The sequence below is a fragment of the Telmatherina bonti genome (assembly GCF_933228915.1).
Source record: "Telmatherina bonti genome assembly, chromosome: 2".
Taxonomy (NCBI): Eukaryota; Metazoa; Chordata; class Actinopteri; order Atheriniformes; family Telmatherinidae; genus Telmatherina; species Telmatherina bonti.
In genome coordinates this window covers 27,680,586-27,706,911 of record NC_136620.1, presented here as the reverse complement: position 1 = coordinate 27,706,911, position 26,326 = coordinate 27,680,586, and the positions used below count along the sequence as shown (strand labels likewise).

The 26,326-nt window shown below is 37.8% G+C and overlaps 3 protein-coding genes across 3 annotated transcripts; 2 read left to right on the top strand and 1 right to left on the bottom strand.

Annotated features, from left to right (window-relative positions):
• Positions 1-12,159: 12,159 nt before the first annotated feature.
• fibina (fin bud initiation factor a) lies at positions 12,160-12,789 on the top strand (the record flags this gene model as incomplete). The annotated part of the gene is made up of 1 exon (XM_079252918.1): positions 12,160-12,789. One exon carries the CDS (start codon positions 12,160-12,162, stop codon positions 12,787-12,789), a length of 630 nt encoding a protein of 209 aa, XP_079109044.1.
• A 5,781-nt stretch (positions 12,790-18,570) lies between these two features.
• tmem276a (transmembrane protein 276a) lies at positions 18,571-20,165 on the bottom strand (the record flags this gene model as incomplete). Its single annotated transcript, XM_079247984.1, has 4 exons — positions 18,571-18,818; positions 18,970-19,107; positions 19,192-19,305; positions 19,763-20,165. The coding sequence occupies 4 exons, from the start codon at positions 20,163-20,165 to the stop codon at positions 18,571-18,573; spliced, it is 903 nt and encodes a 300-aa protein (XP_079104110.1).
• A 2,844-nt stretch (positions 20,166-23,009) lies between these two features.
• On the top strand, positions 23,010-25,384 carry spi1a (Spi-1 proto-oncogene a). The gene is made up of 5 exons (XM_079260650.1): positions 23,010-23,077; positions 23,394-23,487; positions 23,560-23,732; positions 24,502-24,667; positions 24,778-25,384. The coding sequence occupies exons 1-5, from the start codon at positions 23,054-23,056 to the stop codon at positions 25,086-25,088; spliced, it is 768 nt and encodes a 255-aa protein (XP_079116776.1). The 5' UTR covers positions 23,010-23,053; the 3' UTR covers positions 25,089-25,384.
• Positions 25,385-26,326: the final 942 nt, after the last annotated feature.

Below are 26,326 nucleotides of genomic sequence, written 5' to 3'. Positions count from 1 at the left end.
AGCAGCTGTATATTGCTGGTAAAGCATGCTGATTGATATTGATATGTGACACTTCATTACCTGCAAAGAGAAAAAACAAATTTGAAAACACCTGTTTTAGAGGATGTTTACATCTATTCAGTGCATTTGAAAAAGAAATCTGTTGGAAATCTATAAATGCATGGTAGAACTATTTTGTACCTTTGATAGATAAAGTCCAAGTCTTGAAATCTGGTTCACGTATGTGTGTTTTCACTGTGAGCTGTGTGTTAATTTCAGTGCTACTGCTGAGTTTGACTGTCTTGAGTACAAGAAATGTGAATTTAGTGCAATTTGACTGTGCCTATAGTGTAACAATATGATTACGCACTACAGTTGCATCGCCGCCATCACATGTGCCCTGTGTTGTGCAGCACGTGCTCTTTGAAATCCTTTTTTTTATGTCTGATCTGCTATAAACTCCCTGAACTCTCCTGAAAGGGGTTTGTTTTGGATGCGTGTCACACCGCAGTACCTATATGGGTCTCAGCATGAGGTGACAGTATATGTTGTAACGTGACTCCAGTCATGAACAATGAAAACACTCGCACACAGGATCTCAAAAATCTGCTCTTCCGTTCTGCTCCTCAGTCTGTTTTTCATTACTTTGCTGGAAGCTCTGAAGCGCGGTTGGAACTTGGATATCTTGAAAATACCTGTGGCCTGGATGTTCAATTTGCAAAGAATGTCCATCCGTTGTTCCCCACTTTAAACACTTTAAAATACAGGCTTCTGTTCAAAGTCTTTTATGAAACACAATCAGCCACAGCTCCACATGCTGGCACAGATAGGAACCCGAGAAGGTTTAGTTAGATCATGAAGTTGTGTTATGTTGTGGTCAGCAGTGATGTCATGGATCAGAAAAGATTGTTTGTGCCCAGTGAACTCAGGAAAAAAAGGATAAGGACTGACATCTGCCAGTAAGAATGAATCAGGATCAGCATAATTTCCCACATCACTTATAATAACCAGAGAGAAAAATAGTGCGAGGAGTGAGCAGTAAGTAATAACAAAGCAGTTTTGTGTTTGACACAAACACATAACAGAGTGGGTCATATTGATCAGTGTTGGCTATTGGAACTGTAACCAGTGTTATACATTGTACATGTTAAATAACATAGCTACTTTAAATGCATTGCACTGCATTTTAGAATACTAGGATTTTTCTTCTGTTTTTTACGTAACTTTTTTTTTTATCTGTGTAATGTTTTTATACTTTCTATTTTGCTATCACACTACAAGTTCCCCTTTTATCACCCCAAGGAAGACAAAGTAACGTCCACGTTTCTCAGGTGTCCTCTGAATGTTTGCAGATTATCGACTTTTTATCATATTTTGTAAGATGCGATCAAATGTATCCGGCTTTTTTAGATATATATTTTTGCACTGCAGTGCTTTTGCATGACTATTATGCACATTCGCAGTAGAAAGCATGTTTGACTTTTTGTTCATTTTGTTTTTTCTTGCATTGTTGCTGAACATGTATTAGAACAGATCTGATATCATGCAATATACTCATATTGTACACTTCAGTTTGGAGACCTACTGTACGATGCAAGTTGTTGGTTGAGAACTGGTGACACTATCAGGTCACGTTCAGTCGAATGATTGTTGTTTCATTCACAAGAGAGATTCACTTTTTGATCTCATTCCATTACTTAAGTAACTAGTTTTCTGAATATCTTCCCTGCTATGTGAACACTGAAAATCTATGCATGTCATTATCCTGGAGTGCTATTTATTTTGAACAAATGCAGATGTAAACGTACTGGTACATTTGTACTGTAGGTTATGCATGTCTTAATACCTGTTTCGGGCAGAGCTAACTTCTGTAAAGTTATCAGCATCGTAAACATATCGCCTCCCCTCTGTCTTTTTTGCTTTCTTTGTTTTATTTGTGTGTTGACTTGGTAGGATTTTATACTAAGTATTTTCTAAATGATCAGCTCACACTCCACACAGATTGAAATCATCTGTCCTGGAGTTTCAAGGAGAGTTGGATGTAAATTCTGAGAGTTCCTCTGTTTTGAGGCTCAACTGGGAATTTTAAAGATGTTGACCGTCCAGCAACTTGAGAGTTTACCTGATGGGGAGAGGGGTGATTCTATGAAGAAATAATTACACAATCTTGGATGTCTGACTTGTCCAACTTCTTATTGCTTCCCTAATGGATCTGCATTGGTTCACCTTCTCACTAAAATAAATGCTGCACAGTGGTAGAAAGGTGTTTCATGCTTTCTGCTGTTGGCATTAGCACAATATGAGTATATATAAGTAATAATGGCGTGACCTTGCACATCTTTGAAAACATAGCAGTCTAGAGGGGGATTAAGCTTTCTGTGTATACCATGCCTCCTAATTGGATTGTGTTTGAGCAATGATGTACTTAATGTGGAAGCACAGTGACGTCAGCTCATAGATTAACTGTATAATAGGATATCAGTCGTGACATGACGTGTATCGGTACCATTGTTTACTTCATTCCTGTTTACATGTAAAAATATATTAAAATGTATAAAAACGATGTAACATAAAATAATTTGGATATCACTTTTCTGTAATAAATCATGGATTGTACCTTTTAAATTAAAATTGTTGTCTTGATTTTTGTTTTTCCTGTTAAGTAAAGCCTTTTATTGTCTTCAGTATGATCAAATTATGAACTAAATGTGCTTATGGGACAAACTGAAGCCCACCCAAGTGCAGGCATAGCTTTCTTTTTCCTTGCTGGTATCACAGACCACAACTCCTTCATAGAAGAAAGGGTTATACAGTATATTGTTAAAAAGATTGTGTTTCTATAACAAATATACTATTTGAGTTTGTAGTATTTTTTCCCCAGCACAATATTACGGTTTATGCCACTGCTGATCACCCCTCACCGCTAACTGCTTTTCCATTCATGACATGTTGCTTAACACTAGCTTTCATTTTTTACTGTGAGATTTAAACACTTCAGAAGAAACATGAAAAGGTTTGGTTTACTTTTGAGTTCTGGTGACAGATGTTTTATTCTTTGATTATTTCTTCTGTTAAGTCTCAGACACGGAGAGATTTCCTTTCACCTCTTTGACTAACAGACATTATATCACAGCCCCATAATAATGATCTCACTGTTTGGTCTTGTGTGGAAAAATGCAGATGTCACAGCTTTTCAATGCAGTGAGAGGATGGTGAAGATACAGAGCAGTAAGCAAAAATTCCTCAGCTGAACAAAAATCTAAATGAAATCACTATATATAATAAAAGATGGGAACAACAATCTACTATTTGTTAGACTGTCTTGGAAGGATTTGTCAAGCTCTTTGCAACATTCAGCACTGAATAAGTTGCTTCCAAGACAATACTGTGGAATAAATCATTTCTCGTATTTTAACAAAGGGACTATTTCCGGGAGGAAAGGGGTAAAAATTGTACTGCATACTGAACTGGACTTGCAGCATTCTGAATTGCACTTATCTATGACATCCCCTACTATTTGATTTCTTGCTTGTGTTGTTATCACTCTCAGATGTAAGTTGCTTTGGCAAAAAGCTTCTGCTAGATTACTGTAGAATAGCATTGAATAGAATGCGATAAGCTGATAGCCTGGCTGGTGCATAATAACAACAACAACAATAAGAAGAAGAAGACTACAAACAATAATAATAATCATATCGGGAATATGTGTTGAAGCAATGAACCAGTGTTTTTATTTTTTAAATCTGTTCCTTATATAAAGAAAGAAACCCTGCTTCAACAGAAATTGATCTTCTTGCTCAAATACGCATCCCACAACCATTAGTGGTTGTTCTGCTGGGCATCAAAATAAAACCTTTGGGTTTATCCACCACTAAAACAACTGCAAAATGTGCTACTCACATTTTGGACAGAACAGTTTTCCAAATCAGGCATAACTCTAACCACAGACTCGTATATCAATGGTTTTAACCACCTTCCTGCTCACACAGACGGCAAACATTAATTCTTGGTCTCCACAAGCACCTCCGTGTGGCTGATGTCAAGCTTTGACACTGATTTATAATGAAGATAATCTGCGGGGCCACTGAGACTGTGGCTGTAAATCCAACAGCACTGATATGTAAACAGCACAGGCAGCAGCGGATGACCACCAGGGGACAAAGGAGTCACAATGCTGACATCCACAAATCAGGAGAAAACTTAACAAGCCCAGTGCAAGAGGATGTTTTCAACATTACGGAGGATGTATTTACTGCTCTGAAATTGTTGTGGGAATGATCTGTTTTTATACATTTATTTATTAGTAGTTTATTTTACGTCTTTACGTATTTTACGTGCTCTTAGAAGCTTCAGAGTGAAATATCACAACAACTGTTTAAGTTAGTTTTGGATTGTCATCATAACGTGTCAAGATGTCCAGAGGCTGAATCTTCCGATTTGTTTTCACATCTTCTCTGATAATTAACTCGGAGGTTCTGTTAAAGTATTTTGGCAACTGGTGGGATTAGAAATTCAGTCTTTTACCTTTATATATTTGATGACCCCCAGTCATAAAATTAGGAGCGAGCTCATATCACAAGCTCACTATATAAATATACTATTAAATGTAGCAGTAAACATACTAAACCTATTCTGTTTTGATACCAACTGATCTATTGTCTTCTGCCCACTTAATTTCAATGCCACAAACTGTAAAAATGTTATCCTCTGCCACTGAAGCAGCTTTATCCTTACAAACTGAACTACTGTGGGAACAGCAGAGGTAATTTGATTTCCTGAATCCTTAGCTATTTATACAATTATACAGTTATAGTCTTCAACTGTAAAACGGTGTCCATTGTGTTTATGGATAAATATAAATATGATTAGGCTGATGAAAATGGTTTTCAAATGTTTGCTGTATTTTAAAAAACATTACCTTTCATGTGTTTTCCAGATGTACACTTGCCCAGTGCCACATAGTTTACAGACTGCCTGCATATGATCTCTTTATATGATTACAGCGTGTACTGGCACCTCTAATTAAGCACAGAGAACCAGTCCATAAAGAATAAAGCTGACAATGCACCTGGAAGTTTGATGATACATGTCATGAAAATAAATCTGAAACCAAAATATGCACAGTTTTTAAAATCTATTGAGAGAATTACCAACATAATTAACATGTTACGACCGTAACACTGTTTTTATACAACAACTTTTAAATTTTTAATATATCAACATTTTTCATTGCACATAAATAATAAATAATCTATAGTGCACAGCAGCTGGGGGGAGACAGCAGTGCAACAGGCCTTTGGGTAAAATGCCCAGATGGCTGATGGAGGCATTCAGAAATGAAACATGAGCAACAATAGATGAGTGTCCTGAGCAAACCTCCTCCACAGAATGAAGCATCAACCTTGAAATGCACTGCGTAGCTGGATGAATGAAGGAACTGACTGCAAAAGAAGAAAAAGAAGGCAAGAGAAAAAGCCTTCCCTGCTCAGCAGGAGCTATAGCTGCAGATGAATCTCAATAAACAGAGACAGCTTAATCCACTTTGACTATCAACTAGATAACTTGAATTAGGATCATAATCTAAGTTAAAGATTCTCCTTATAGCTAATAGTTGCTGTAATGATATGAGTTGTATATTTCTGATGACATGTCTAAGAACTTGTGCATGCCTGCATATCATCATCTGATGAAATACAGACATGCCTAGAAAAAGTTTGTGAATATATAATATACTTCACTGTCGCTAGTTCATTTTCTTTAGCTCTGGATGATGAAAATACTAAACCCCAAGTGCAAGCTGCCCCACAGAAAAGTGGAATGAGTGAAAAGACATCCTGAGCATCCTGCTTTCTCATGCAAAAATGCTGTATTTTACATGTGCATGGCCACCTAAGCACCTGTTTTACTGGTTGATGCTCCACTGTGAGGAACAGTCTGTAAATAATGTTAATCAGGTGCTGTGCCTGCACATGTGTGTGTTGAAAAGTTACACACCACACAATGCTATTATAAGTAAAAACTGTAGAGCTATCGGTGTGATGGAAAATATTTAGAGCAGGTTGCTGAGACAGGATTTCATTTGGGAAAGGAGAGTCAGAGAATTTATTAATAACAAATGTTTATCACAGTTTATACCTCATATCTGGAGTTAATGCTTTTTCCTCACAGGGATACTTTTTACCTCTGCATATGTATGGCATATAAGTCAAGCTGCTGCAGTAGTAAAGATGCATCTCCCTTAAGACACTAGTCTATTTTTTATGACTGCTTCCAAAACTCATCCTGTACTGGTCTCAACTGGAGTCTCTGTGACTCTATGTTTGCATATTTGACCTATGACCCCTTTCCAGAAAGAAGAGGCCAGTAGCAGAAATTCCTTCACAACTGACTGTATTAACTTGCTTTCACATTAATCCACTACAATAAATAAAGGATTACTCCAGCTCAAAACTCCTTCACCGTCTTTGTCTCACATCTTTGTCCATTGTTCTCTTTTTATTAGCTTTCCTGTTACATTGTTTACTTTGATTCTTCCTTTTCTTGCTTCCCTTTAGTGTTGCCTTATTTGTTTGAGTTGTTGGTGTGTTCTTGTGTTATGCCCTTGAGATGTGACCTTATTAAATTTCAGACCTGCAGTAGATTAATTTGTGGATTTATGGGGTCATCATTAGACAACAGTGTAACTACAGCAGAGAGGCTGAGACAAATAGCAGAGAGGAAAAGATCATACAAGAGGCAAATAGAATTTTGCCAAAGGAAAAAGCGAGTTTGATTTTATCTGCAAACACAGCCAAACTAGTATAAACACAGTTCGAGTTATGACTGCAGTCTGTTGACACAGTCCAGACAGTTGCTGAAGCTGAAAGCAGAAGTTTGTTTTTCAAAATTCAATTTATTAGCCATGGCTAAAGCATTATAAAATTAAATAAAACATTCTCATCTGCACTTTAAAATACACATATGTGACCTTTAGCATGTTTTTCCCAGCTGTGTTTTTGGGCCCTCTGCTTTTAAATAGTTGGTGATCATGTGGACCATGAACACATCATTTTCCAGCTGCAGGTCACATGTGCAGGAAGGGAGAGAAAAATAAACCGTGATTATACTGCTGTAGATGGGAGATGAAAATACAAAACGACCCTGGTGCATTTTGTTCTGTTGAGGTGTCTGACAGTGCAAGAACTTGTGCTTCAGATGACTTCTGTTAAACTGTGAAGAACAGTGAACCCGACAAAAGCTCTTTCTCTTTGGAGCTGACTGGCTTTGATGCATTTGACATAATCAATTTCAGCAGTGCCAGCCTTGGGAGATATTTTTGATTTCATGTCATTCATTGATCTGTATTTGGAATTTATCCAACATAATTAAGAATGACACTGCTTTAAAACTAATTATATGGTCAAAAGTTGATCTGAATGAAAACTTCTCCACATACTTCTGTAAGTGTCCGTTTTCACTTTGAACTACGAGCCATAAAGCCATTTTTCCCTCAATTCACATTTTATTCTGTGCTTTTTACCTGAGTCATTCATTTTCAGATGTGTAATTTTGTCCTTGAAGTCTTATCAGTAAAAACACAGAATGTGGTTCATATAGTTTATGGTGAGCTGAGTATGAAGAGGGTATAAATAAACATGTAACAGTTTTCTTATGGAACAATAGCAGCATTTGGTAGTTGTGAGGTTTTGTTTTTTCTTTAAGTGGCTTTCAGAAAACTGAACTTGTGGATACCATTTGCTCAGCAGGAAGGTCTTGAAGCTATTTTATGTCCTGATGCAGATTCAAAGCATCACAGTAAATGACAGGAGAACCAGAGCTTTGCGCAATTATGCACTTTCTGCACATTTTTATTATTATTTTTAACTGACTGGGGAGGTGCACAGGGCCCTGATTACCTCACTCCTTCAGAGGGGGTTGCAAAGTGTGGCCCCATTTTTCATCTCTGTCCACATGAATCTTTTATATGTCTTCTGCATTCCTTCAAGAGCTATCATATCATAACATAACCAGCAGAGAAACTCAATCCCTACTGATATAATCCTTCTGATGTGAAGGATTGAAACTTGTAATGAAGTCATTAAGATTTCCTGTAAGACTGCAAGTTCCGATCTCTGCTGCCTCCTACACAGCCTGCAGGCCCTTGACCTCCTGTTCAGTCAGATCAGCACTGTGAGGAAACCCATCACCATCTGAAAGGCATCTCTCCAAGCTGCAGACTTAAGACATCTACACACACATCCTCACACACACACACACACAAACACACACACAAACACAACATAATACATCAGAGGATCAACAAGAACATCTCTTCCAAACCCACTAAATTATATTTGTTGCTACATGTGTTGCTACATCTGCTTTCAGGCAGCTTCTCTCTGCTGTGCCCTGATCTGCCTTGGCGAGTCGGCAGGTTTATGCTATGAGTGTTTATGCAGAGAAATGCTGTATTTATTCAGGTGTGAGACTCAAGACAGAGCAACAAAAAGCCTGCACAAAGAAAAGCCTCAGGCTCCCTCCGCCTGTATTCATTCAACACTGTGTCCACAAAAGCACCAGTGGTCACAAACACACCATTTTTTCTCTAAAAGCACTCCTTTAATGACTCAACTCTGGTGGGAAATGCAAAATATGTAGATTTATTTGACCATAACTGCAACATATTTCCACTAAGAGTTTTGTGGGAATATAGAAAAAAAATGTTATTCAGATGCTGAGACTTTTTTTTTTTTTTTGTTCTTTTTGACAGACAAAACAATGTTTAAGAAAATCTCATGAACAACTGCTGAATGACTCAGATCCATCAGTGGTACAACTATGTGCGTTTCAAACAAAGTCTTGAATGTTTACATGAAGGCTGCCAGCAGAAAGAGCAGCACTTCAAGGTTTACACCAATCAAATGTAAATTCTCTTGAAAAATATTTAGAGAAATATTATATATGAGAAAAACTGTTTTAAATACTATAATAATCCAACATTTCATGTTAACATTGGATCAAATTATATTGTTCTGTGAACTTTTCACCTGACTCTGCAGTTTCCGCTCAGTTCTGTGGAGACCTTTAAGTACGTTGCTGATTGTGTTTTGTTTCCTTGCCTGCAGATTTGCTGTTAAGGTTTTGTCACTGCACAGTGCTTGCTCAGCACTAAACGGCGGACAGATGCACTTAACAGCATAAGTGCCCAAGATCCCGCAGGAGTAAGCGGAGGCAAAGAGTTGGTGAGTAAATATTAAGGCTGAAAGTTTATAAGAAATAGATGAATACCTTAGAGCAGTCTACCTGGTCAAACCTGGAGTGATAAAGCTGCTCTTCTGTGTTTGATTAATCATCCTGTTTATCTCTGCAGAGGTTTCCATTACCTCATCTGCAACATGACATGGCAGGAAACTCGGATTAGTTGCTGATATGATCAATAATGGCTATACTCGTTTATCTGTGGCTTTCCAGCTGTCATGCCCAAAAAGAAAAAAGGAAATCCACTGCGTGCAGTAGTTTACATTTCCACATATGACTGCGGTGAGTCTCTATCGTGATGTTCCAACTGGTTTTCCAAATCCTTTTTCCTTCATGTTGACAAAGCCTATAAACCCTGCTTTCATCCTACTGTTTTCATCTGCTTGTTGGCTCCAGCTGAGAAAGATGAATGAAGGAAGAACAAATCCTTTATGCAGAATATACACAACACTGGCAGTTTCATCAAACATTATTGACTTTTCCATTTCTCTATCCCGTAGATATGCTTTATTGACATGATATATACATTTCTTACAATGCATTTCTTCTGTTCTGTTATGTTGCATAATAACAAAACACAACCTTCATGCAGCTTCAAAATATTGTGTGATCCACGAATGAATGGATGAAACAGACAACGTTACTTGCTTTGTGTTCATAGCTCACCATATGTTTCCAGTTTTTGTGTGTGTATTGCTTAAAAACTGAGAAGCATAACTGAGACCACCCTGTAACGATGTAATTATCCAAGACAGGATATGCAGTAGATGAGATAATAGCCTGGGGGCGCTCCCTCCATATTGTAATGTGATTGCCTGACTGCAGTCAGAACAGTAAGCTAACTATACTCTTACCATCCGATAATATAAGAAAAATGCATCTAGTTTATTTTAGTTTTCCTGAGAACAGTTTTTGCATAAGAGAGGGAAACATGGTGTTTCAAAAAGTTTTTTTTTTTCCTTTTTTTGTCACAATTCACCATCTTGTCATTTAAAACAGTTGAAATGCTGAATACAAGGTGAATAATATAACAAAACAATATACCTGTAATTCAGGGTTGCTGGAGAGCTTGATTCTATCACAGCTTCTATCAGGTAAGAGGAAGACCACACACTGGATGGGTCACCAGTCCATCACACAACCAGCACGGAGCAAACATCCACTCAGATTTCCTCTCAAGTCAATTGGGGAGATAATAAAGAGAGAAAAACTTTCAACTTTCAACTTTATTTGTATAGCGCCACTTCACAACAATGTTGTCACAGGGCACTTTGCATGCATGAATCAACATACACATCATTTCGAGCCAATTCATACATATCCTATAATAGAAACCAACTGACTGCATCGAATCAAGACTTCGGTCCAATCCCCCATCCTGAGCTGCACGCGGCGACAGTGGGAAGGAAAAAACTCCCCTTTAACAGGAAGAAAACCTCTGGCAGAACCCGGCTCAGGGAGGGCAGCCATCTGCCTCGACTGGTTGGGGTGAAAAAGAAACATGAGGTGAAAAATCTCAGGATAAATAAAACATTATTTGAGGACAAAGTAGTAAGATTATTGCAAACAAAAAAAAAACATGTTGTCTGCATCATTTAGAGAGGGTTCTCCACTCTAGGACAGACATTGTAAACAAATATGATTCAAGCAATGTTACTCAGTGTGAAGTTACAAAGAACTGGGGGAGGGATGTCAGCATCTACAGGGCATAGTATCACTAAAAGATTCAGAAAATCCAGAAAAATCTCTGTGTACAAGCTACAACACTTAAAACCCATATTAAATAGCTGTGATTTTTCCCCCTCAGGTACTGCATTAAAATCAAATATGGATCTGTGATGGAAACTGAATAGAGAATGAACCATATCAGCAATCACAGGCTGTCAACTACAAACATATGTTAAAAAACTTTCCGCATCCAGAAATGTAGCCATCTTCTTATAGATGAAGAGAAGATGAAAAAACAAAAAATTGTCTTACAGTCTGACAGATGAAAATCTGACATTTTTGGAATGATAGGCGCTCCGTTGTCCAGGTTAACAGAAGAAGGACTGTCTGGCTTGTAAAAAAAAAAAAAAAAAAAACCTTTTGTGATATGAGGATGCATTACTGTATTAGTGTTTCACACATCATTAATGTATAATACATACAGATTTATATATGTTGCCACAATGTATTTTTATGGTACACTTTGTACACGTTGACAATGTCAAACAATATTCTGAAAGTATTTCAATCAAATCAAAGAAGCAAAGGAGATCCAGAGCTGAATCCACCATTTGCAACCAGAATACACTGAATACACTTTAACTGTTGTAACTTAGAGGTAAGTTGTCCCAGGGTGATGTGTTGATGATACATTTATGCTTCGACTTCATGTTATAGCCAAATAAGTCCAAATAAGACATAAATATGCCATAGCACCTATATCAAAATATTACATCCAAAAAACTAAGCAAAAGTACTTAGTTCTGAGTTGTGAAAATGTATATATTTTAAAATGAAAAGATCAATAATAAAAATTCAGGGTCAGGATTCAGGAAAGACAGAAGCTAAAAAATGATGATTATGTGCACGATACAGGTATGTTTGTAAAAACTAATGATACCAAACAGCTAAAAGGGTCAGGGCTCAGAGTAATCTGGTACGTTTAAAAATATTACTTAAATATACAATTAACCATTTAAACAAAAAATTCTCTGTTTTGATTTGTTGTTGCAGAAGGAAAATTTACATCAATAAACGTTTCTACTCATTTAAGATGGAAAACAGCTTGATTTCGCACTATGAGCCTGGACCAGGGGCCGCCAGGGGCCCCTCTGACTTTAACAGACAGCCCGTGCCCATTACGTGGCGGGGGACCGTGTAACATGAGTCAGGGTGAAAACCGCTCGCCGTATCCGGCCACCACTCCAGATGCTGCTATAGAGAAAGAATCAGTGCATGATGGATCCCGTCCCACTGCTGCTCTTCATGGTCACATCTTTGCCGTTAAGCCCCGCTGTCTACACGGGGCCCCTCCAGCCGGAGATCTCCAATGGCACCTTCCACCACTTCTTTGTCCCGGACGGAGATTATGAAGAGACAGTGGACCCCGAGCAGTGCCAGATGCTTTTTAAGTTCTCAGACGCGTTTCCATGTGGAGCCACAGAGGACAGCGACGCCGCTGTGCGGGAAGACTTCGTCATCACCAAGCTGCAGGCGGAGGACGCGGCGCGGCTGCTGGAGGGCATCGGCCGGACTGTGGCGCACGACCTGGACGGAGAGGACAGCTACGGGAAGTTCCTCCAGCGGGAGATCTCTCAGATCAGCGAAGCCTTTTCGAACGTGGACAAGTCCCTGCTGGAGCTTGAGGTAAAGTTTAAGCAAAGTCAAGAAACTGAGCTCAGAGAGGAGCAACAGCTGAACAGCTATGTTGTAAAACAAGTGAGCGACATCAGGAGCGCTCTGAGAGAAACCACCGACGTCTCCACGGGACTCAGAGATAAACACGAGCTGCTGTCTCTCATCATCCGCAGTCATGGCACCAGACTGAGCCGCCTGAAGACTGAGTACCTAAATGTTGGCTCTTAGTGGGGGTTGTTGTTGTTTATTGTGTGTTTGAGAGAAAGAAAAGACATCCCAGTTGTTCATATGCTGGAGGGTTCACTGTGACTCAAATCCTTCTTTAGTAACGAAACGCTCTTGACTTTTGGTTGCTCCCATTCCTTGGAGCTGAAGGAAGCTGAAACAAAAATATCAACACATTCCTGCTAGTCAGGAAGGGGCTAAAAGAAAAAAAGCAAAAGAAATATAAATTATGTCTGCAAAGAGCCCTCTGTGCCACCTCTGGGGGGATTTTATCTATTACATTACATTTATTTCCCAGATTGGTATAAAACTGTCAATCTGTATGATTTAAACTGTTGTTCATATCAAATAAATATCTGTTACAAAACATCATCCCCCAACCCCCTTTCTTTCAAGCCAGTTGAAATATTATTTGTTTAGCTTCATTATTTTTCCTTTTTGAGCTTTTTCTCCACCCTGAGACATGACTGCAGTGTCCCACTGTGCTCTATTGTAAATCTCCATCCTTTCAGCTTTGAGGCTTGGATCAACAGTGGAACAAATTCTGCAAATTCTTTGTTTAGTTATTGTTCAGCAGTGAACGGTCACCCTGCCATGCTGTCATTGCTTTATGTCACCATGTTTATTACAAGAGCTGCAAGTTGCAGACTGTGTGTTCAAAGTGGAAATGGTCAATCTCTGTCTAAGTCTGTCATCCCAGTTCCATCTGGAAATCATCTGCTTAAGTATGAAATGTTTTTGTTCAAATGCAGTTGCCATACTCTTTATTCTGTTACAATCTATGTAGGCCATGTTTTATTTATGTAAAATATTATTCTGTATATTCTGAACTATTTCACATGACGTTATTTTACTAAAACAAATAGAGCTTAAACTGACATCCAGCTTGCTTATGTCTCATTAAAATGTTTGTCTTGCTTTCCAGCTGTGTTAAAACAACTTATTATTTTAAACGAACTGTTTATTGGGGAAAGTTGTTTTGAATTGCTGAAAATGGATTGTAATCCCTTTTCAGGAATTCAGGCTGTTTTCATTTATACTGCCTTGAATTTAATGCTTTCAGTGTATTTTTTGCCTTTAACTGCTGTATAAAACCTTTTTGCTCCAATCAGCATCTCCAACAACCACAGAGTAACTGCAAAGCGTTCCCACTTTTTACAGAGATAATGTCTCTGCAGATTTGAGGAAGCCAGATGGGCTGCCACTGGCGCAACTGGGTATGATTTCCTCTGTCTGGTTTTCCTCACAGTCCAGCTCCCCCTGAGGGACCCCTTTTTAAAAACAGCTCTGTGTAACTCAGCACAGGGCAGACCAACCTCGTCAAAAAACCCAGAGCTCTGTGTGCAGAGAAACCCTATATGTCTGCGCTGCTCTTAATTTCCAGGAGCACTGCACAGGACTCAACAAATTTGATTAAAAGATGTAGTTAGAATTTCCACAGTGTAGGAAAAGGTAGAGGTCACAGAGTCTCTTACAACCCATCTCACTCAACTTGTCGTTTTTGGCTCAGTCATTAATTCCACATATAGCAAAACATTTCTGTTCTGCAGACTGACTCAAGTCCCTGATGCTCAGAGGCACAAAAGCCAGAGCATTAAGCATGCTGTTTGAAGAGTGTGTTTTCCTCACAGACACATTTTAAGGACAAACAAAGAAAGGTCAGGAATGCAGAGCAGAGTTGACCTGAGAAAACTTTGACCCCTCCCTGTGCTGAGCTCAAAAGCCCCAGAGCTGTGGTGTTACTGTCAGAAAGAAGAAGGCTGTTAAATAACACATGTTACTATCCTGCTGTAAGTATCACTGCAGCTGATGTTGTAAAGCTAAACACACTTTCCTTTCTAATATTAAAAAAAAAAAAAAAAAAAAAAAAAAAAACAGCCTGATCTTTTATATGACAATTAAGGGCTTTTTGTTTGTTTTTACTTTACAAGGGTGGTGGTTGTGTTTTTTGTGTGTTTGTTTTGGTTTTGTTGGTTTTTATTGAGTGTCTTTAATGTCAATAAACAACAGAAAAATTTCCATTAAGACCAGCAGCTACTGTAAGCTCCAGAAAAGCCAATAAATGGACATTAAAATATTAATTTGTCATTAACCCATAAGAAAAAACAACACTTTGGCTGGAACTGATGTAATTTAGTTCTGTGAAAAAATTGTATTTTAGTCAATCATTTTTTTATAGATTGACTTAAGAAAATGTTACATTTACTTGCTTAAAATAACTATTTTTTTGGAATCACCAAGATGAAATCAATGGATTTTCAGCTTTGTTGCCGTATGATGTGTTAGTGTTACTCCAGCTGAGTATCTGTTGGGAAGGTTGGTCCACACATTGATTTAACTTTTCTAGCGATGAACCAATCCACTTTTTGGGAGTTCCAATCCAATATCTGAAATTTGAATATCTGCAGATACCGATATTTGCAGATACCAAATCTGTTTATGTGAACATTATTGTAACTATGGTTATTATTGTTGTTATAACTGTGTAGGATTTCATTAGGTTGTATTAAATAACCCATACTTTCTTAAGTTACCCCACTAATACAAATATGATAAGATTACAGATCCAACAATTTCAACAAGTTTTATTTTGATTCAGTACATTTTACCTAAATATAAATGTGCAATTTTGAAACAAAGATCTAGCTTTTAGTGTAATAAAAATTTCACATTCAAGGCATTTATTTAATTTAAAACATGTCCAAAGCATGTCATCAAACACATCTGAGCTGGCTTGACTAGTGTGGTATAGGGAATAGGTTGTGGTATTGGTACACTTTGTGTTTGTTTGATTTATAATGAATAATATGGTTTGTTGGTTGGTTAAACTTCAAATAAATGAGTTTTTTATTTATAAAATATTCATAAAAATTGCAGACAGATTTGAAAACATAAGCCAGTGATAATGAAGCTCAGCCTTGAGCAGACAAGAAACAACACTGAACAGACAAGAAAAGATAATTGCTGTCATTTTATCAAATTTGGTGCCTTTTACTTAGAAATATATTGGCCCTAGACTGGTTTCCACAGTGCTGAAGATCATGATGCATCAATGTAATGTATTAAAGACTTGTTATGGTTTAGGTGAATTGCTGTATTTATGTATTAAATGCACGTGTTTATGTAATGTACATTATTGCTAGACTTTAATGGTACAGGAGTTACGACCACCTTCTCAACTCTCTTTTTCATAAATAGTCTAATCTTATAAATATGTCGCACATCCCAATATATTGTGATTTTTTTTTTTAGCATTTTTATATATGTAACCCTTTAGTTTTTTGTTGTTTTTTTTTAAATTTAGTTTAGTTTTGTTTTTGTTTGTTTGTTTTGGCTTACTTGTACTTGTATTTGTCTTTGAGTAGGTGTTTTGGATAACATGCTGGATATAAGTAAGTGCCAAGTAATATGTGAAGGAAGTATGATTCATTTTCAGCCCTATGATATTATTTTTATATAAAATATTATTTCTGTCTGTTTTGTGTATAAATGCCATTGACAATAAATAAACAGAAAAATAAATTGAAAAAAATCAATACGGTATGTAAAAAAACAAACAAACAAACAAAAAAAAACGGCAAAAGCATGACAATATTTTTTAAAATTCAAGTAATTTACACATAAAAGTGAGTAAAATAAAACTTTTTTTGCTATTTATAAACCACATTAAATATTAGCTGATTGCAAAAGCTAAAACTATCACACTAAAACAGAACTTACCCACCAAAATATCTAATATATGAATATGATAAATAAATTATTATCTATATCTATACATATAGATAAATCTAAAACAAAAATAATTTCAGAAAACAAAAAAGAACAAAACATATTTAAATATTTTTCAAGTCACACCAAAATGGATTTAAACTAAATATGTTAATTCCTCTTTAAACAGCATGAAAACTGTTTGTTTAATGCTTTGCTGTTCATTTTAACCCATGACTAAATATGCTTTGCACCCAACCCACAAAGAGCTGAGGCAGCCTCTAGATGTGGACACAGGAATACTTGGATGTTGCATCAGGTCCTCATTAAAATACTTCAGTAAATATGCTTACAGACTTGTATAAATACAGTGCTGTTTACTTTGCAGAGTTTCTGTTTCTTATGCAAAACATATTTTGAGGTCATGATATTTCATGCACTTTAAGCTACAAACTAGCTGGGAGCATCACCAACAATGTTAAATGATGTGGACATGCACCCTGTAGGATATGCAGGATTTCTCTTCATTAAACACAATGCTTTGAGTTATTGTACCAAATGGTGTTAGACTGAGAGAAAAGCTATTTTTCCACAATGGCATTTGGTATATAGTTTCATATAAGGGAACTATTTTACTTGTTTGCATGTAATAACTAAGCTCTACAACTGTTTGAGTTTAGATTTTCATCTTGTCAAAAAGAGTGGACAGTTTATTAATTCTTGATATACAGAGGACAAACCATGTCATGTTATCTTGTACCAATAAGACATGAGGTATATATATATATATATATATATATATATATATATATATATACATATACACACATATATATATATATATATATATATATATATATATATATATATATATATATATATATATATATATATATATATATATATATATATCAGGAATACTTCAGAAAATCGTGAAAATAATGTTTGAATTATGTTGTCGGAAAGAATGTTTTTTGTTTCATAGGGAGTAAACACACTCTGTGTGGCCGGTTGTTGAAAATGAAAAGTGAGGAAGTTAATGTGCAGAGCACACCGAAAGGATCCGAGAGTTTTGGGTGGAGTCTGGATGCTTTATTGTGTTGCTGATTTGTATAAAAGCGGATTGTGTGTCATTGTAACTCGCAACAGAAGGTTACTGCACTGTTTGTTTTATTTGCCCAGATCTATTTTGGTCAGTTTTGTCAGTAATTTTTGGTCACTGACTCACATGCATGCTGCTGACATTTACACATGTAAGCACTCAGAGGTGGTTGAATAAAAAAAGAGACTATCAAACACATCCTCGTAACACCAACAGATGTATATATATAAATGTAAAAGTTTTTAGTCGTTTGGCAGACCTTTCTGCTAGCTCATGCACCAGTGAACTTGTCGCAGTAAACAATGCCTCCAGAAACATTTATATGATGTCTGTTTAAGGTTTCTCACAGAAAACATTAGTTTTGCATGGCTTTTTTATTTTTCAAAAATATGTTGATGGGAGTCAGACCTCAAGAACAAAACATTTCCCTCAAAACACAGTTTGGTCTTAATGCTCATATTTTTCCTTGAATAAACACAAATGCATCTGCATACATACAATTCAAAAAGTATATGTACATATTTTGTTTAGAATGGATACATAATGATACACAGTTGCCCTTTGAAATGTGATGATACACATCCATAATTTTATCTTCAATACAGTTTATTTCAAAGTTGTGCTATTGATCTTCAGCCATTGTTGGTTTTTTCTTTCTTTCTTTTCTTTTTTTTTTCTTCTTAAACTGACAAGTTTCACATGAAGAAATTATCATGTTCTCCTTGGAGATCAAGCAATGACACTGAACAGTTCATTCATAGAGGGACAGAAAAAAGCACCAGAGGAACTGAAATCCAGTCAAATGTCACCTCTTTGTTGTTTTTTTTTTTTGTTTTTTTCATGTGAGTGGTAGCCAGCATCCTGTGCTTTCTCTGTGCCAAGCTGTGTGAAGGCGCTCTCTGCTTTGAGTCCCTGGATGAAACTGTCTATGGGACAGGGCTTGTCACTGTTTTTGGAATTGAGACAGGGGTCTGTCACACACAGCCATTCTCCTGTCTTGGCTTGTGCACCACAGGGGTGTGTGGAGGGTAGAGGGAAGGAGCGAGTGTGCACAGGAAGCCAGCCAGCAGTGTAAGGCCCAGCCCACCCCACGCACAAAACATGGACCAGCCATACCCATGACTGATGTCTTCCGGTATTCCAAACATGTAGCGAGGATAGCGGGACAGTTCAAAGTTGATCCCAGCCACACATGTGCAGAGGGAGATTATGCAGCAGGTCCCTGATGGAAAGCAAGCACAACACAAGTCAGACATGACAGCAGTACAATTTCATCCTCTCTGATGCATCGTTACAGCACACTGGTTAACAAAGTCCACACTGCCCCTCTGTGGCGAGTCGGGTTAATGCTCTTTACGTAAAGTATATCTTACCTCCCATGAGGAAGAGGAGTCCAGCTACATACTGCATCAGATCATGCTCCTGGCAGCAGCCCAGCACGCCTATGATCCAACCGAATAGGATGATGGATATGGCCATGCCTATGAAGCTGGCAGTCATCCTCTGGAGGTCTGCAGGGCGCACAAAAACAGACGGTTTGACGTTTCTTTACACTAATTCAGCAGATTAGGGGAGAAATAAATAAATAAACTCACGAAGCGCGTGCCACTCATCCTGCCTGATAGTCTTCGTCAGATTGATTGGCAGATTTGTGGGGAGCACTGACGACGAGTAGTAGTATTTTATTGGTGTGCAGCGCGGAACCAATCCTGTGGATGTAAACAACACAAAGAGGATGTCTCGCATTAGCACCGAGATGAGATGAGGATATCACAGAGCTTTGCTGCCACCCCCTCCCGAATAAAGCCCCCAACCCCCTCTCACCACCACCCACCCACCCATCCACCCACACTACTGTAGAACAGCTTAGCTTATTGTAAGCTCCTCGAGATTTCTCTTACTATACCTCGCCCTTATGTGCTGGGTAATAAATAAATACGTTGCGAGAGGGTGTGTGGGGGGGTGGGGTGGGGGGCAGCAGGTCGATTGCGATATCACTGTACTACGTGCTGTACTGCGTAGGCCTTGAGGGTCTGTGCGCAGCATCAGCACCTTGGATAGCGCATTCGTACACAAAGTATTTACCGAAGGCGCCTCACACACACACAACACAAACGTAATAAGCAAACACGTTTACACACAAAATATGATGCCCAGAAGACAAACCTTTGAAGATCAAGTCCTCCGTCTCCAGGTCAAATTCCTCTCGGTGGCACTTCCTCCACAGTCCGGTGATGGTGGAGTTAAAATGCCGACTGCAGAGGGACTCCATGGCCGGGGCAGGAGGCAAGAAGTGCCGCTTAGCCCGCAGCAGCATTTGGCCACTGACACTGGAGCCTTTCCTCTCTACGTTTTTCTCTTTGGGCAGCATACGAAGAGGGAGATTGTTGCTGGAGATGTAAATGTAGCCGGGATCATTTCTTTTGTTTGAATAATTCTTGCAACGCTCCCGATGTCGCCTGGCGTCAGTTTCGTACCAGTTGTCCGTGCTGATCGCTACGGCTATCAGTCCCAAAGCGCAAAACGCCAAAAACAGACCAGCCACGGTTAAAGTCCTCATAGCAGCCATGTTCCATACGTATCTCGTTTCGGTTCCGTGATAATTCCACGGGACAGCAGGACTCCGCGCCTGGCTGCTGCTGTCAGTGTCTGCGGCGTGGAGGAAATTCAACAAAACGCAGAAATGTACAAATCAGATGCATCACCAAAGCCCTCGTTTCTCTGATTTATCTGCCATCACCGGAAAGAGCCAAATTCTGGGGGGTAGGATGAAGAAATTTGGGCCTCGGTGAGCTATTTTGATTGTCTCCTTTTTGCCTCTGAACTCAGTCTAGCCTAGATACTGTTCAGTCCAACATTTCTTTCCAGTAGATGGAGACAGAGGGTTTCAAAGTGTTTGAAAGCAGAAGCTCCTGAACTGCACTGTAGATCAGCGCGTCAGAGTGCCAGAGTTTGTATAAGTCATACAGGAGGGAGTATCCTCCCTCCATCTTATAATGGAATCAAAACAGTTGCTGTTGTCATTGTCTCGTGTGTGCAGGTGTGACACATCAATAGACAGACCGTATTAACCCAGTAAAGGGTTTTGTTTTTTGTTTTTTGTTTTTTTTTTGTCTGTGAGATGCAGTGTGTCTCACATCACATCCAACACACACAGTTCCGGCCTTTTAAAGTCATACACACAATGAATTGGATCACTATTTCTGATTTAAATTAAGAAAAATATCAGCTTTTGAAAGCATCCAAAGGTTGTTGGAATCAATCAAGAGTTCTTTTGCGAGCGAGCCCTGGTAAGTATGATAATTATATGTAAACAGAAGCAAGATGGATTGACAAATACGTTTCATTAAAATGTACAAACACAAATAGTGAAATGCTGAAAATGCTTTCTTTTCATTTTATACCTGGAAAAGATTTTATTAAATAATAATCTTGTCTTTCAGGAGACACTTTTCTTCAGAGGAAAATAAGTAAGACAATTAGGTCTCATTGCATATTTTACATATTTTGTCTCGTTCATCCTTTTTTTTCTTTTTTTTTTTTTTGATGACTATATATATATAAATGACTATATATGGTCATTTTTTTCTCATCTGCATTATCTACTTACATGAACTTGGGAACTAAGAATATCATCTGATGTAGTTTAAAAGCTTGGGCCAATGTTTTTCAAGCTAGACTTCTGTGTTCAAAAGAAAAACCTCACTTTTGAAATTCAAATTTTTATAAGTATGCCGGTCTCTTTGTGTTTTGACAAGAAGGTCTCATGTTTGTTTTTCAAAAAGCATTTTGAATTTTGATTCATCAGTACACAGGACAGTTTTCCAATGGTCAGTCCTTTAGGGATCCTCAATCCTGGTCCTCTAGGGCCGGTGTCCTGTAGGCTTTCCAAGTGTTCCCACTACTGCACACCTGGTGCAAATAAGTGTGCATTTAGCTTGTCTGAGTATGGGAGGTGTGCTCCCGCAGGGACACTTGGAAAACCTGCTGGAAACTGGCCCTTTGAGGACCAGGATTGAGGATCCCTGTTTTAAGTCACCACGGACAGAGAGAAGATTGCATTGTCATTTAATTTTCTTTGCATATTTTACCTTTGTATAGAGATCACATTTTTGGTGCAGTGTTGATCTGTTTTTGCTAACAACAGATTTCAGAAGTGTCTCTGGGGCCATGCAGGGATTCATTGAATTACTGCAGTTTTGATGGACGGCTGTTCATTGTTCATTATCTGTTTTCAACCTCATTCCCTGCCAATAAAGATCTTTGCTTAGATTCTCTGAATATGTATCCCTTGTGCTGGGAATATGTTTGTAAATTTCTTTGCTATTTTAAATTTAGAAGCGTTATTCTTAAAAAGATTTGTCCCACAGAGTGTTATTGCATGGTGAAGTTATAATCTTCACTTCTTATAGAGTCAGACTCTGTGGGATGCAGCCATGTCACTGATCTAATTCCAATTAACCAAAGTAGTTGCAAGATATTTAAAGAGTTTTTCTTTTTTAGTCTTTCACAGAATCTACTTTTCTGAATTCAGAATCATCTTAGACTGAAACAAATAAACAATAGCTCAACATGTCTGCTCATTTTTCCTTTGAATAATCATTGTGAATCACTGACCAAGTTTTCTTCTGCATTTAATAAAGTACATCTGTCTTTAAACCGTTGCTGCATTAAGTTATTTTACTAAACAATGAACACAAAGCACACAGAGGCCATGGCCACTTTAGTCATGTTTTCACTGGTTTCATTCTCATGGTCAGTACTTCTTCATTTGAGCTCGAGTGCCAGATAAAAAGAGGAACAACATTGATTCCAAACTTCATTTTTGGTTTCGACCCCTGTGCGTACCAGCAAAACAAATTCCTATAAATCTATCAAGAGGGTACTTGTGTTGAAAAGTGTGATGCTTTTGAAAAGTCTGTCATTTGTTTTTAAATATCACAGCTTCCAGGAAGCTTGATTTTCCACTAAGATGTCACTTGGAATAAAATTATATACATATATGTATATATATATATATATATATATATATATATATATATATATATATATATATATATATACTCTCCACAGCAAACATTTCTGCATGACAAAGGGGGAGAGTTGACCATACATTGTTGTGTTACTCAGTCTGTGATAACTTTCTGCTCGTTTTTCAAACATTTTCACAAAACCAAAATACACCTATATAAAATACATGCTCTGTAAGATATTTTAAAATACAGAAACGTATGTAAATGTAATCCTGACCGTCAGGAACTAACCGATCAAATGAATTCTACAATTGGATGAAATGATAGCAGACTGCATCAGAGCCAGCTTAGCTTATTTCTCACTTTCAGTTCCCATTTGTCTACAGAAGTCGACATTGCGTGTTTTTCAGTGAAGCAATAGGAAAGCGGGCGTTTTTATCACAAGCCTAAAGTGCAGAGACTCTCATGCTGCCTTGTATATAAGATGGAGGGTTTTGTCATAACGACTGTAAGTGCCTTTTTTTTGTTGTTTGCAGTTTTAGTTTACACAGTAGGAGGATAGACTTTGGTCAAAATTTGTTTAGAAAAAGTTTTGGCAGTTTATTAAAGAGATTAATGTTGAAAATAGTAATAGAGTCTAGACTGTTTATTGAAGAGCAAATGTTTTTCATTAATCTATACAGGAAACTAATCTGTTATGTTCTAAGTCTGGTTACAGATCATTCCTTTTTATATAGTAAAGAGAAAAGAAAGATGTTCAAAAGGATTAAAAAAAAAAAAAAGTTATTTTCACAGAGAAAAGATCTAATTTCTCATCCTGAAAGGCATCAGACGATATTATTCCAAATGAACCTGGGAATTATCGACCACCTGTGGACCTGTACAATTACCTAAGCAGTGTGGGGGAAATTTATGAAGGTGAGAAGGCTATATTTACCTCTAGAGAAGATCACAAATCAATACATAAGTTAAATATGTGTTGGTTTTTAGAGCACAGATGGGCCCTTCACTCTGATCGGGTCCAGCCATCAGATTTTGAGAATTCCCCCGTGAATCACTTCACAGAGTTGCAGGCAGTATCGTCTCAACAACTGATACAACCCTTTCGCTTCAGCAGCGATTCTCTTCACCTGGACCCTCCAATAGCTCCTCTCTCATCACAAGTAAGTCCATGTGTGGAAATTAACTGCTGCACAACTGAAACCAGTCACTTCATATGAGTGGAAATACTGACATGGATAAGTCTTGATAAGTGAATGATTGATGTGATTACTGTTTCCCCACACACAACTAAAATCACTGTTTGAAAGAAGGAATAAGTTCTTTTAATTAACTCTTACTCAGTAAACACTCTCACTGTGATATGCAGATGCAGAGGTGACATTTTGCAGTGATGACAAAACAATAATCTTCATGTAAGCTAGATTGCTCTTTGAAAGGGGAAACTTGTAATCGGTATGCTGGCATGTTTTTAAGTCCGTGGATCTCATGCATCATAAGACTAGATAAACAACATTTTTTGCTCTAATGAATATTTGAATATTTTCCTAAGCAGTCTCATATGAGACAAAGAAAACAGAAAATACTCTTTGTTATATATCATCTGATTTAAACGTGTGGGCTCTAAGATTGAATACAATAAACTTTTTTAGAATGAATCTTTTGATGCCCCAATATTAAAATATTCTTATGCAAATAACATAAAGGAAGTAGATTTTCTCCACAAACATGGTGCTTAATGTGGACACACTGGGACATATTAAGTGGCAAGTTACAGGCACCACATGGTTTACTGAGCACTTGGGTCTATTTTGACAGAGCAACTTCCTCTTTCTGTAAAATGATCATGTTCAAATAAAAAATAGACAGAAATTGCAAAGCAACACAAGAAAAAAAAATGAAATGATGGCATGCTTTGAATTTCCCCTGAAGATCCCACATTACACTCCATCCCTGTGCTACCAGTACCCACCCACAGCTTCACCTGGACATTACTACTCAGGGGAGGATCAAAGAGCCCTTAGTCCACCGCTGGAGGTATCAGAGGGAGAGGATGAATTTCAAGACCACAGCCACTCTTCGTACAGGAGAGATACTAGTAAGTATTTCTCATGCAACATTTGTACAGACACATCTTAGTGGTCTTAAATTTCAACTGAAGCCTGCAAAATCTGAGTAGCTGTGAGAACAACATATTTTGCCTTCCAGGCAACAAGAAGAAAATCCGCTTGTATCAGTTCCTCCTTGACCTGCTTAGAAACGGTGAATTGAGTGACTCTATCTGGTGGGTCGATCAGGACAAGGGCATCTTCCAGTTCTCCACAAAACACAAAGAATCCCTGGCAACCCTCTGGGGTGTTCAGAAAGGAAACCGCAAAAGAATGACCTACCAAAAAATGGCTAGAGCTCTGAGGAACTATGGTAAAACAGGAGAAATTAAAAAAGTGAAAAAGAAGCTCACCTACCAGTTCAGTGAGGAGGTTCTCGGGAACCTCTATTCACATCCATATCATCATTGATATGGCAACTAAGGCTCTTGTTTTAATTATGCTGAGATCACTAACCTTTATTATGATTGTGTTTTTTCATGTACATTTACAGTTTTACTTTGTTGCCATTGCAAACATCCTGATTTATTTATTTTCACCACCTGATTCAGAATCAGAATCAGAGGACAGCCAATGATCTTCTGGAGAGTTTTTATTTCCCTCTGCACCACCTTCTTGCCCTCTGCTGTGGAACCTGCGTACCACACACACAGACCGTATGTGAGCACACTCTCCACCGAACAATGATAGAAGCAGCAGCCTCTGGTCCAGGTTATTCTTCCTGAGAACGCACAAGAGGTGAAGCCGCTGTTGAACCTTTGTCACCAGGGCCTTGATGTTATGGGTCCAGGAGTAGTCAGCAGAGATGTGCTTGTCCAGAAACTTAAGGGTGGAAGCAGCTTCCATCTGTACAGTTGATTTATAAGGAGAAGGGGTGTGAGGCTGCCTGTGCTTACTGAAGTCCAGAATAAGTTCTTTAGTTGTTTTGGACATTCAGGCTTAGATTGATCTGTGCACACCAGGTTGACAGCGTCTCCACCTTGTGCTCCACCTATGCTCTTTCGTCCTCGCTGTGGATGAGTCCAACAACGAGGCGACTCGTTCATCTGTGACACTGGAGTTTCATGTATACTATAAATAATTTCCATTGCAGCACAAATGTTAAAATGTGTTCAACATGTGTAAATAAATATCACATTTTGATTTTGTGTTTTACTTAATGAAATTAAATGCACATTTCTTTTTTTTTTTTTAAAAGTACACTACTAACAAAAAGTTAGGATTATTCCACTCTCGAGTTAAATGTACGTTTATGTTTAACTCCATCATTAGAGAATAACATTTTATGAAAAAGCAGCTAAACAATAAAGAGTTGGGCATATGCATTCAAAATTTTAGAGAAGATCAAAGTAAATTCACCAGTAAAGGTCATAGGTCATTGTCATTCTGACAATGCTGCAAAATGATTCTGCATTGTTTTCAGTCACGCAAACATTTTGTGAGAAAGAAATAACAGAGGACATTTTTAAATGGAAGAAAAACACACACTACTTCAGGCTGCAAATTATAGCAGCAGGTGGACAGCTGAATCAGTTATAGACAAACAAATGCACTGAAATAGAAAAATAAATAGTACAGCCTCAAAATTTATATTTTAAAAAAATTTATTGGCCAATATCAGACATGTTTGCATCACAAATCAGGCTACG